Source organism: Nycticebus coucang, chromosome 1 (genome assembly GCF_027406575.1).
Source record: "Nycticebus coucang isolate mNycCou1 chromosome 1, mNycCou1.pri, whole genome shotgun sequence".
Classification (NCBI taxonomy): domain Eukaryota; kingdom Metazoa; phylum Chordata; class Mammalia; order Primates; family Lorisidae; genus Nycticebus; species Nycticebus coucang.
Genome location: NC_069780.1, coordinates 120,058,126 through 120,071,525, shown reverse-complemented (window position 1 = coordinate 120,071,525; position 13,400 = coordinate 120,058,126). Strand labels below are relative to the sequence as shown.

The following is a 13,400-nucleotide window of genomic DNA, read 5'->3' as shown; positions in this document are numbered from 1 at the left end:
CCTATACTATAATGAATGTTTCCAAAGCTTTATTACCTGTCCCTACTAACTAGAAAATAGATTTCATTGGCAATTGCTTCTATTTCCAGTTATATAGACTCTTCTCTTTTTCTTGTCTTTTTTTTTTTTTTCTTTTTTGCAGTTTTTGGCCCAGGCTGGGTTTGAACCTGCCATCTCCTGCATATGAGGCTGGCGCCCTACTCCTTTGAGCCACAGGCACCGCCCTCTTATTCTTGTCTTAAACATTGTAATAAAAAAAGACTGGTATATTTGATATGAAACTCCTACTCAAGTAACCTGGTAAAAAAAAGATACAATGAGACTTCAATGTTCTAACATTAACTAATCTAATAAGAGAAGAGGAAGTCAGTAAGCATCAATTTAAATAGAAATAAAATTCTAGTAATGAATTTAACTAATAAAAGTAAAACTTTTTTTCTAGCTGCATAAAAATATTTAATGATAAATTCTTGGGGAAAATACACAGATGATCCCTGACCTACAATGGTTTGACTTACAATTTTTCAGCTTTAGGATAGTGTGAAAGTATGTATTTCTTTAAGTTTTCATTAAATCATAATTGTATACATTTTTGGGGGTACAATGTGATGATTTGATATGGATTTTCTTTAATTTGTCATTAAATCATAACTGTATACATTTACGGGGTATAATTGGATGATTTGATATACAATGTGGAATGCTTAAATCAAACTGATTAACATAACCATCACCTCACTTACTTATTTTTTCTGGTAAGACATTTATAATTTACTCTTAGTAATTCTGAAGCATACCCTTGCATTGTTCACTTTAGGTGAGATCTCTCCAAATACCCTCTCTGCTCCCACCAATCGCCCTCCCCCTGCCCTCCTCTCCTCTCCCTTCCCTCTTGCTAAAACTTCTGTGGAAAAATATCATGGTTTCTTTTTTAAGCAAGGGTGAATACAGAAACAAATGGTTCTAATAACAGAACACTATTACTTAAATTCACATCACCACAAACCATAAGAATTTGAACTGTTTTGTAATTAATCACTTATATCCACCATAAAAATGTACTGAATGATCAGCATGCTTAATAAACATCCAAAGTTAATGAAGTTTTGGCTTTGGTGGAACAAAATATTCCGGTATAACTTTTTCTTTTAGGAAAAAAAAAGGCATCTATGATATTGTTTTTTCTAAGTGGATCAGCACAATGGGGCAAACAATGGCAATCACCAGGTAAAAGATAACAAAAATCAGCTAAGCACTAAGTAAAGGGCATCAGATAGCTATGTAAAGAAATAGCAATTCAGATTAATGTTTCAAAGGGCTTCTAATTACTAATCAAAAATAAAAGTATTAACCTTATTTTTTTTAAAAAAAGGCTATAGCCTTATAGTCTAGTGTAGTGTGTAGTGTTCACAGCATTAATTGTTGGCAGTCCATAATCATATATTTATAAAATGGTGCAGAAGACATTCAAGTTCCTTCTTCATAAGCCACTTTTACAGAGTGGGGGGAAAGTCTCATTCCAGTGCCCCTTAGTATTTCTCTCATCATCTTTACAATCCAAACCTCTCTACTTATAAAAACTTACTACAAGGACCCTATCATTATCACCTATTTTTCCTCTAAAGGATCACTTTAGAGGACAGTGATAAATAAACAAAGGGATAAACAGTTGATGGCTGTGAAGAAGTTCCATGGGAAGATGACCTTTGAAAATTCTTTTATCAGAAAAAACCTTCAAAAGAACTGTCTACTGAACATATGGGAGGGAAGGCAAGGCACTCTACGAGATTACATTCTTTGCAACTTGAAGAGGAAACAAAGTTCTAGTTGCAAGCAACAGGTAGTCCAAGTGTAATGAAAAGGCACAAGCCAATCCTTAGCAGCAGTTCTGACCTTTTTTGGTACCGGGGGACTGGTTTCATGGAAGACAATTTTTCCACGGATTGGGAGCAGGGTGAGTGTGGGATTAGATTCTCATAATGAGCATGCAAGCTAGAGCCCTTGCATGCGCAGTTTACAGTAAGATTCACACTCCTATGAGAATGTCATGCCACTGCTGATCTGAAAAGAGGTGGAGCTCAGGTGGTGATCCAAGTGATGGACAGTGGCTGTAAACAGAGATGAAGCTTCTCTTGCTCACTTCCTGCTGTACAGCCTAGTTCTTTAAAAGGGCACAGACCAGACCCAGGAGTGGGGAACTGCAGCCTGAGAGAGCTCAGAAACTAACTCAGACAAGCCTGAAACAAGTGGGACACCCTAAATATTTACAGTCATAAAAAACTGAAGTTCACCACAACTCCTCACCCCCAATTTTGCTAATTGCTTTTCACCTCATCAGTGTCACTATTAGAAGTCCATCTTCAAGCCTAAGATAAATTAATGCTTTGGTGTTAAGGAGTGCCTTACCTGGATGCAGTTAAGGCAGAAGGAATATAAAGAAATCTTGAGATTTACCACACCAGTAGCAGAAGAAATATAAAGGAATCTTCAGATTTACTACACTTAAACACCGGAGTTAGCTTTTGAAATTCAATCCTGTTAATTCAATCTAGGATAAACTATAATCACGGTGGAACAACACCACAGTAGCCAAGAAACTTGGTTAAAAGTCAAATCATCACCACTAGCTGTGTGATTCTGGACAAAAATCCTGCTATGCCACCGTTTGTCCATCTGCAAAATGGGAGGTTAAAAAAAAAAAAAAACAGGACTTATTATGACTCAGTGAGTAGGGCACCGGCACCATATACCAAGGGTAGCGGGTTCAAACCCCACCCTGGCCAAACTGCAACAAAAAAATAGCCGGGTGTTGTGGTGGGCACCTATAGTCCCAGCTTCTCGGGAGGCTTAGGCAAGAGAATCACCTAGCCTAGGAGTTGAAGGTTGCGGGAGCTGTGAGACGCCACAATACTCTACCGAAGGTGATAAAGTGAGACTCTGTCTCTTAAAAAAAACAAAACAAAAAAAAACAGGACTTAAACTACTTCGTAAGAATTTAAATGAATATTAGTAGAACTTAGAATAATACCTGATAAATATTAATTGCTAAATATAGTTACTATTATAGAATGTTATTAAAATTCAATTCTTTATCCACCTGACATGCTTCTACTTGCCCTTAAAGATCTAGCCCAAACAACTTTTCTATATAAAACATTTCTTAAACACCTATAAATTTAATATTCCTCCCTTTCTGCCCCAATGTATATTCAACTAAATGTATATTAGTGATATTCACAAATTCACATATTTAGGATCATACGATCTTAACTCAAAATACAACAGTCAAGTTCTAATTCAAGTGGACTTTCAATACCAAAAAACTTTTTACATTTCAAAAAGTCATTTTTACAAATACCTATGTACAATCAGATTTTCATAATACCGTCATCAAAGATTTTATCTTAAAAATTTATAAACAGATTTTAAGATGCTAAGTCTCAATACCAAAGTAGTAAAAGTTGAAATTATTTCAACTTTTATTTATTTTTCTATACCTTATATAATTTATGGCCAAAATACAAAAGGTATTTAAACTATTTTAATAACAGAACTACTACATCTGTTTTATATAAATAAAAAATGTGAATGTATAATCAGGATATGTGGGGTGAATAAGTTCTATTCTGTAAGCACTATAAGAGTTTAAAAAAAAACATGTAGCACATCCTGGAACTAGTAAGTGATTACGCAAAGGCTGCAGGACACGAGGTTAATATACAGAAGTACAAGTCAATGACTTTCCTACAGCAGCAAGGAACAAGCAGAATTTGAAATTAAAAATACAATACCTTTTATATTAGCATCCAAAAACCCCCCAAATACTTAAGTATAAATCTAACAAAACATGTACAAGATCTATATGAGGAAAACTATAAAACTCCGATGACCAAAATCAAAGCACAAAATAAATGATAAGAGATATGCCATGAAGATTCAATATTGTCAAAAATGTCAGTTCTTCTCAACTTGATCTACAAATCGTGCAATCCCAAAGTCTCAGCAAGCCATTCTGTGGTTATCAAAAAACGAATTCTAAAGTTTATTTGGAAAAGCAAAAAACTGAGAATTGCCAACACATTATCAAAGGAGAACAAAGCTGGAAGACTGACATTTACCAATTTCAAGATCTACTATAAAGTTAATCAAACAGTGTGTTATTGGCAAAAGAGGAAACAGATCAATGGAACAGAAGAGAGAGGCCAGAAATAGGCCCACATTACTACAACCAAGTAACTTTTGACACAAGGACAAAGGCAATGTGATGAAGATAGTCTTGTCAACAAATGGAGCTGGAACAAAGTACCTGGACATTCACACGCAAAGAAGTTTAATATAGATACAGACCTTCCACCCTTCACAAAAATTAACTCAGAAAGTCATATCCCTAAATGTAAAATACAAAATTATAAAAGAAAATAACATCACCTTGGATAAAGTGATGACTTTTTAGATACACCAAATGCAAGACCCACAAAATCGTTAAGCTGGATTTCATTAAAATTAGAATCTACTATGAAAGTGTAAAGAAAAGGAGAATACAACACAGCCTAGGAGAAAATATGTACAAAAGAAATCATCTGATAAGGACTGTTATCAAAATACACAAAGAACTCTTAAAACTCAACAATATGAAAACAACCTGATTAAAAAATGGGCCAAAGACCTTTACCAAAGTTATAGATGGCAAATAAGCATATGAAAAGATGTTCTACATCACATGTCATTAGAGAAACACAAATTAAAACAATGAGATACCATTACACACTTATTAGAATGATAACACTCCAGAACACTGACAACAACTAATACTGGCAACAGTGTGTAGCAAGAGAACTCTCATTCACTGCTAGTGGGAATACAAAACAGTACAGCCACACTGGAAGGTGATTACTTATAAAACTACATATAGTCTTAGCATATGATCCAGCAATTGTACTTCTTGGTATTTACCCAGAATAGAAAACTATCTATACAAAATCTGCACATGGATGATTTCATTCATTATCGCCAAAACTTGGAAACAACAATAGGAGAATGTATAAATAAACTGGTACATTTGGACAATGAAATATTATTCAGCCATATGAAGAAATGAACTATCAAGCCATGAAAAGACATGGAGGAATCTTGCATATTCAAGGAATACATACATATTCCTAAGCAAAAGAAGCCAATCTGAAAAAGGCTCCAGACTATCTAATTACAACTGTGACACTATAGAAAAGGCAAAACCTTGAAGAAAGTAAAAAGAGGTTGGGGATGGCAAGGGATGAACAGGCAGAACATATAAGACTTTCAGGACAGTAAAAATGCTTTCTATGACACTATTTTGATAGATAATGTCATTATACATTTGTCTAAACCCATGGAATGTATAACACTAAGATGAATCCCAATGTAAACTATGGACTTTGAGTGATTATGATGCGTCAGGTTAAGTTCACGTTTGTGAGAAATGGACCACTCTGGTGAAGGACCTTGATAATGGCGGAGGCAACGTATGTTTCAGGGCAGAGAGTATATGGGCAATCTCTGTATCTTCCCCTTAATTTTGCTGTGAACCTCAACTGCTTCCATAAAAAAATTCTTTAAAAAAGTGTTCTTAATGTGACACAAAAATAAAATCTATTTAATAAAATTTTACACCAACTACTATTATAGATGTTGTTTTAAAAAAAAACGCATTTCTATTATTTCCCTGTTTACCATTTAGAAAGGTGACAATAAGTTTACTTATACAACTAAAAACAGTATGAGCATTGTGCTTGCTTTTAGATACACTGTACTACAATTATGTTTTAGAGTGCAGTTAAATTTATACACACAGGTACCAGGCTCCTAGGCTGAATACATATGTGAATTCAACCTTGGTAGAACATCCTCTCCTCACTGAGGCTTTCCTGAATGCCCTATCTAAAATAGGCATTTTCTATTCCCCTTACTCTGCTTTATGTGTCTATTTCACCATAAGATTATCATCAGCTTCTCCCAATAAAACATAAGCTCCATAACAGCAGGGAATTGTCTGTTTTATGAACAGTTATATCCCTGTTGCCAAGAAGAGTACGTAGAATATAGATGGTAAATAAGTAAATTAGTGACTGAACAACTACCTTTGAAATAATAGCACAATTTTTTAAACGTTCACTGGTGAAACAAAAGGTACAATCAGTTAAATCAAAACCACAAGAATATTCTTTTCATGAGGACTTTTAATTTTTTTTTCCAGTAACTCAAGGGTGGGTGGTATAGAAAGAATAGTAAGGCAATTTACCCAAATTTATTTTTGCAAAGTTCCTTTGGCACAAGCTGTGTTCATTTTTTACTTAGTAACATAGCCGAAACCACATTACAAAAGAAAGAAAATAATAAGTTCTCTCTTAGAACTGAACACTTTAGAAAAACTTCTGATTTTTCCAAAATCAACTTAATTCACTTTAAGCATTTGTTCCAGCACGAACAAAAGAACTAAATTTTTTAAAAAGTGGATCAAAGTCCAAAGTATAAGCCAGTCTTACGAATGAGCCCTGAATCAACCAAATTACTAGTTAAGAGAATAGTCTAGTCTACAATATTATTTCAATGACACCTCTTTAGGAAAGTAGTCAAGGAGAAAAGTCAAAAGCCAAGTCAGAGAAACTATAAGAAACCCAAATACCTGCCAGTACATGGTTAACTGTTAAAACCTGACCAGAATCCATCCTTCAAACTGCAAATATCTGATCTTCACTCAGCTAATGAAGGGATCTCCAATATTTCCATCAAAGTCTCTCATGTCTGCATTTTCCTCATATGTTGGTTTAAGGGATGCTAGTTTACCATTTAACTGCATCCACTGCTAGGGTAAGAATTTAAAAAAGACGTAACTGCAGAAGTCATTAAAAATAAGATTCTAACACTTCATCTGCCCAGTAAGAGGGACCTGATTAACATTTTTATCAAGCATCACAGGTGATTCCTAAGCACACTCATGTTTGAGAATTAGTATCTTAACCCATTTTTCTTTGATAGTTGAAAGATTCCTAATTGATTTAAGTTGGTTGGTAACTTTCAAAAAGGAAAGTACAATAAAACAAGTGATTTTATTACATCAGTAAAGTTTCTATAGATTATTTTGCAAGTTAGAAACATACAAATTAAGAGTGAGCTCAGTATTTTTAGTCTGGATCACAATCCTATTGTTACTAGCTCACAATATGAGAAGCCTCTGTACAGTCCTCTACTAAGGTTTGGTCTACATAATGTATCAGAGAATGAGAAAGCAGAATGAGTTTTTAATCGATTAAAACCCAAATAAAATCAAAATGTTTTAAGAGATGTTTCCCATTCTGGAGTATTTAAGATAGTAGTGAAATACATGGCCAAACATATGGATAAAAGACTTCAATTATCACCTACATGATATATAAAAAAATGAAAAGAGGAATGATGAAAGAAATCAAACTTAATGGCAAGGAAAAAAATCTTTGTGGAAATCGGATAAAATTGAATCAGAAAAATGTACCTATTCTGAAAAGTTCTGAGAAGTCATAGGACCATAAATCTAAGAATACGAGGGTGCTTTAACCATCATTAAGTCTCCCTTCTGTTATCTAAGAGGAATTTAGGGCTCATATCAAAACTAAGTGATTTTTCTGAATTCATATCACTATTATAATAATGGACAGAATCTGGGTCTTCTGAGTTCAAGTCTAAAGTTCTTAAATAAATTCAGCCACGTTCTCTTCATTTAATGGTTAGATCCTTTTCTTTTGGAAAATTCCAAGCATCGACCACACTTGCATATACAGGTATTATCAACTTCACAGGCAAAGGTAATACTCAGTCATGTAATTAACTCAGAAATAAAAGCAGTACCAGAAGCAGAAAGCCAACTATCTGGTAGTTCAGATAGTTCTGGCCCCTGGTAGTTCATTCTAAAGTGACACTTGAGAGTACACTGGATACTTTTTCTTCCATTCTTGAGATACTTTACTAAGAAGAATATGTTCCAGCTCTAATTTATGGCTTTCACATGAAAGCTATAACCCAGTTATAACCTAAAAATATGGAAAAGGGGGAGAGGGGAGAGAGGGAGGGGGAAGGATGCGCAGAGGGAGGGTGATTGGTGGGATTACATCTGCGGTCATCTTACAAGGGTACATGTGAAATTTAGTAAATGTAGAATATAAATGTCTTAACACAATAACTAAGAAAATGCCAGGAAGGCTATGTTGACCAGTGTGATGAAAATGTGTCAAACAGTCTATAAAACCAGTGTATGGTGCCCCATGCTCGTATTAATGTACACAGCTATGATTTAATAATAAAAAAAAAAAAGTGACACTTGGAGAAACAGCATGAGATTACAGGAATTTCAAACGTAACTATCACTTTTGAGCTGGTAGTGGGTGAGAGATTCAGATTCTACTTTCAGTATTCTAGAATACCGGGAACAAGTTCATATTCAGCATCTCTATGATTATGGTGATTTTAGGGATTTTAGGGATTCTTCTTGTTTAAGAACAAGAAGTCAAAAATGGAGTTTAAATTTAAGAAATTCAGAAAATGAGTTTTAGTCCAGCCTGTGTTAAACTACTGTTTGGGTAAATTATTACCTATTTCTAGACTTCAGATTCTCCCTCTGTAAAGTGGGTAAATTATCGCCTATTTCTAGACTTCAGATTCTTCCTTCCTTAGTAGGCAGAAGAGTGACTGGACTTTGGTTCCTTCCTGTTCTACTGTTCCTCATCTTTTAGGGAAAAAAAGGAAACTATGATATCTCTCAATGAATACGAACCATATAATTCACCAAAGGTTTGAGGAAAAAACAATAGTCCTCAAAGAGATAGGTTATTTCATAGGGTACACCAGGAACTACATTATTTTGAAGGTCTTTGTTTTATATTCAGTTTACGTTTCTAAAAATCACTGAGTAGGGTGCTGGCCCCATTTACTAAGAGTGACGGGTTTGAATCCGGCTCTGGCCAAACTGCAACAAAAAAATAGCCAGTCGTTGGGGCGGGAGCCTGTAGTCCCAGCTACTCGGGAGGCTGAGGCAAGAGAATCGCCTAAGCCCCTAAGCTGGAGATTGCTGTGAGCTGTGATGGCATAGCACTCTACCAAGGGCGACACAGTGAGACTGTCTCTAAAAAAAAAAAAAAAAGCAACCATCATACATAATAACTAAATGTTGGCTGCAATATCTGGCCCTGAATATGTACTGCAAACTGAAGCTTAGTTCCAAGACAGAAGCCCCTGCAGATGTCAGTTCGATATCTTTTATATTGTCAAGAAAGGTGACAATATTAAGTCCTATGATCTTGTGTTCCGGGCTTACTACAAATAATCACTGCTTCCAATACAATTTAGAATAATGTCACTTAGTTTAGACTAAAATGCTACCATCACCCCTTGTTTACCTATGACAAGGCCAGACCTAGACCCTCCAAATTCCCATTCTCTCCTTCATAAATGACTTGCTGAACTATGTGTCCCCACAGATCAATAGGAATAAAATGCTTATTAAACCAACCTTAAGATTTTCTTCCCCCAGGTACCTGGACTTCATTCTATACACAGCTTGAAACAGCACATACAAACCTTCCATAGATACAAACCCTCCTTAACAGCTTTTTCTGATAATAGGCTAGTCTCAGGGTAAAATACTCTCTGGTTACTGTCTGATCAATCCACACTTTCATCCTACTTCGCCACATCTGTTTTTTTCTAACCTTAAAATTACCTTTCTCTATAAAAGAAAAATCCTTTTTGCCTAACCTTTGAGATGCTTGCAGAGCTTATGGTCAGGGCGTTCTCCCTGTTGAAACAGTTACTTTCTCCACAGCCTTGCAATATTCTTTCGAATAAAGTATGCCCTTATGAAATCCGGATAATTTTTACTTGACCCTCTTTCCAATCCTGAAGTCGATGAGTTTGAAAGGTAAGCTTACTTTGCTCTTTCTTTAAGTGACAGGTGTTGATCCTCTCCAAGAAGAGATCCTGCGGCATCCACTTGGAAAGACTAAACACATTTCTAAAATCTGAATTTCCCGGCTGCCGCGCCACGGCTGAGAAAGGGGGCGGGCAAAGTCAACACCGGGACCACCTGGCGCCAGAGGCCATATAGTGAATGGGCCACGAGCAGGCAGGTTCCCTACTCCACATTCCCCGACAGATTCGCCCCCACCTCCTCCCCGCTAGTCTCGCGGCCGGGCAGGACAGATGCTGCTTCCTCAAGCAAGGGCTCAGGCACTCCGGGGCAGGTGGCGGGTCGTGCCAAAGCAGCTCACTCACGCTCTCCAGTCACCCCATTCGAGAAGAGCCCCCGACCGGCTCTTTTCAAAGGAACGATCTCCTGGCCCTCTCCTCCCCACTTGTGTCACTCTTCCCTCACTGAAGGACTCACCATGGCGCCGGGGCTAGGTCGTGGATCAGACACCCTGAAGCCAGCGGAACCGTCCCAGACCTCACCTCGGCGTCCCGCAGCCGGGAGCCTCTGGAAACCGCAAAGGGAGAGGATCTTCCGGTTCTGACGGAAGTTCTGCCCGGGCGGGACTTCCTCTCCTGAACGCCCTCGACTTCACGCCACGCAGAGATGAGATACGCAGGACGTCCTCTACAGCGACTTCCGTGGGTGCTGGGGTAGGGGCTGGGGGCGGTACTGACCTTGAGAGCGCGCGGGGGAGACGCAGGCGCAGCGCAGCGCAGGTGGCTGCGCGGGCGGAGCGGCGTTGCTGCGCCTGCGAGGATCCTGAGGTAGGTCGGGTGTTTTCGAACGCAGCGCACCCCCCGCCCGGAAGGTGCGGGAGACAGAAATGGATGGCTGGGCCGAGAATCGGCCCCATACTCAGTGGATTTAGTGAAGACCACATTTGGGCCGTGCTGAGACTACATTGTCTTTGTCTCAGCTTAGCCAATGCCCTTTCTACTTTTACCTTTTCATTTTCCTTACTCGGCCCCTTTTTGGAGAGTCTTTCCTCATCTCCATAGACCTGTCTGTCCCTCGGTCGCTTCTCTTCCCGGTCTTAATGAGCCTCACCCTCCCTTTGGGCCATGAAATCTGGTGATGAGAAGTTTCTTCACTATTCAGAGATACCAGCCGAGGTCAGAAGGATATCTACGAAGAACAGAGAAAGTAGGAATAAAATTCTACGTGTTTAATATAGTCCAATATGGACGGTGTCCTTTTAGTTAAAAAAAAAAAAATTCAAATGGAAAGAAGTGAAACCCACATACCTCTTAATTTTGTGTTTCTTTGTTTTTTTTATTGTTTATTTTTTATTAACAATAAGCCAGGTTACACTAATTGCATTTGTTAGGTAAAGTCCCTCTTGCAATCATGTCTTGCCCCCAGAATTAATTTTGTGTTTTTTCCTAAATCTGTACCATTCAACTTTTTGTAACTTTTAATTTGATTATAATGAGACATAATACTGGAGGCAGGCTTGAAATGAATATACATAGCACATTCAACCCAGAAATGTCTCTCAAAATTTAGGGATTCTTACCTAAATCGTGGCTATGTGTAATTTCATCCATGAGTTGTTTTGGTTTTTTTTTTTGCCACAGTGTCAAGTTTTGTAATGAAGTGGGAATTGGGGAGGTTGAAACTAAAGCTTCAGAAGAAGTCAAGAAAGTTGAGCAGGCAGGAGTAGCTATGGATGTTAAGTTTCACCTTCTTTATCAAAGTACCTGGAGGGAATGGTGCCAAAGCTATAAGTGACCCAAAGACCTGTAATCAGGATTCTGAGTAATCCCAAAGAAGCATGCCTATGGTAGTTACTTTCTATCAGAAAAAAGGGACAGACCCTGAGTATATGACTTGAGTATATGTTGTCTTTTACTTTAAATTTTGTTTTGTCAAATAACATGACAAATGAGATATACGAATCCTAAGTACTGACAGAAACAGCTGGAGGTGGGGTGGGACTGGGTAATAGGTTTGTGTAACAGATCCTGCTAGGGATGAATCCAGAACTTCCCCGAGGGTTCCACTTCTGCTGTCTGGGGGACAAGGTTGTAAATAGACTAGCCCCAGGGCATCAGCAAATGGTTAGTGCTGTAGAGAAGGATTGGAGTTGTCTGGTGCTGTTTCTGGGAGGTAGCTGCTATCCTTGAAGAAGAAAAGGTGGAGAAGGAAAGTGGCTATCAGCCTGTCAGAGACAACACATCTTATGAAGTCTTACTCTTTCATTTCTGACACTGTGGTTTTTATATCTGTCCTAAACCTGGCAGCCTCATTGAGGTTCACAAAGCATCTCCTTCTATGTGACAGTAAAACTGGAATTAATATCAGGATGGAATCCATTCCTGCCACAGTAAAACCATGAAAAGAAATCACAGTCAGTTTTTGTTATCTGCTTATCATTTTTAATAGAGCATAAGTTCTGTGTTCCTTGTTTGGTGTGTGGCAAGTTGATAAATAACTCTTGGTTAGTACCCTTTAATATTCATGTTTCACACAGTTATCTCTGTTACAGTGTGAAAAATCTGTTATTCAAGTAATGGTTTTTAATGATTAAAATGCAGCGTTTGCCCAGACTTTTTTTATCCTATAGAATAATGTTACCTACCTTGAAGTAGAGGAATTTGCCTGTTTCCATTACTTAAAATAGGTAGGCATCTTTGACAAAGATACAAAGAAAGGGGAGAAATTATGAAAGGGAACAAAAGATATAGGTGATAGAGATTAAAAAGAAATTTGGTAGTTTTGGCAAGGAAGTTAGGAATGTAATCTTTGGTGAAAGTCTTAATTGCTCACCATAGGGCTGTCATGGGTTGAAATGCCCTGACTGACAGCTATTCTCAAAATGCACCAGCATAAAGTTAACCTCCTCTGACAGTCACCACAATGACTTGGAACTTTTTGAGCCATTAAATAATTTTTGCAAGGTGTTCTGATTAGTTTCTCCTCCAAGAAATTTCTGCTATTTTTCTTAAGTATGAATATTATTTGCTTTCTTTGTAATTTTTCCCCAATGTATATTTGTTTTCTTAATTAGATTATAAATGGCTCAAGAGCTGGGATCTTCTGTTTTCCTTTGCCAACCCTTCCCTTAGGAAATATTATTTAAATGAATATGGTAGATAAAAATATTCCCATAAATTACTCCTAAAATGTTTTATGGACCAGGCTTCGTGGCTCATGCCTATAATCCCAGCACTTTGGAAGGCCAAAGTGTAAGGATCATTTGAGGCCAGGAGTTGGCAATTAGCCTAAACAATATAGTGAGATGTCATCTCTCCAAAAGTTAAAAAAAAATTAGCTGGGCATGATAGTGGGGAACTTTAGTCCCAGTTACTTGGAAGGCTGAGATGGGAAGATCACAAGTCTAGGAGTTTTGAGACTGCAGTGAGGTATGGTGAAGCCACTGTATTCCAGCCTGGGTGACAGATGAGATCCTTTCTCAAAAAAA

At 37.5% G+C, this 13,400-nt stretch overlaps 1 protein-coding gene across 5 annotated transcripts in view; it reads right to left on the bottom strand.

Annotated features, from left to right (window-relative positions):
• TMEM161B (transmembrane protein 161B) overlaps positions 1-10,523 on the bottom strand; it is a 69,932-nt gene extending 59,409 nt beyond the window's left edge. For 2 of the 5 annotated variants that reach the window (XM_053586920.1, XM_053586927.1), the window contains exon 1: positions 10,391-10,503. In XM_053586920.1, the coding sequence (XP_053442895.1) occupies positions 10,391-10,393 (3 nt within the window). In that variant the 5' untranslated portion in view covers positions 10,394-10,503. Of the gene's footprint in view, positions 1-10,390 lie in introns of all 5 variants that reach the window. The other 3 variants (XM_053586911.1, XM_053586942.1, XM_053586934.1) reach the window with 3 other exon arrangements.
• Between the last annotated feature and the right edge of the window lie 2,877 nt (positions 10,524-13,400).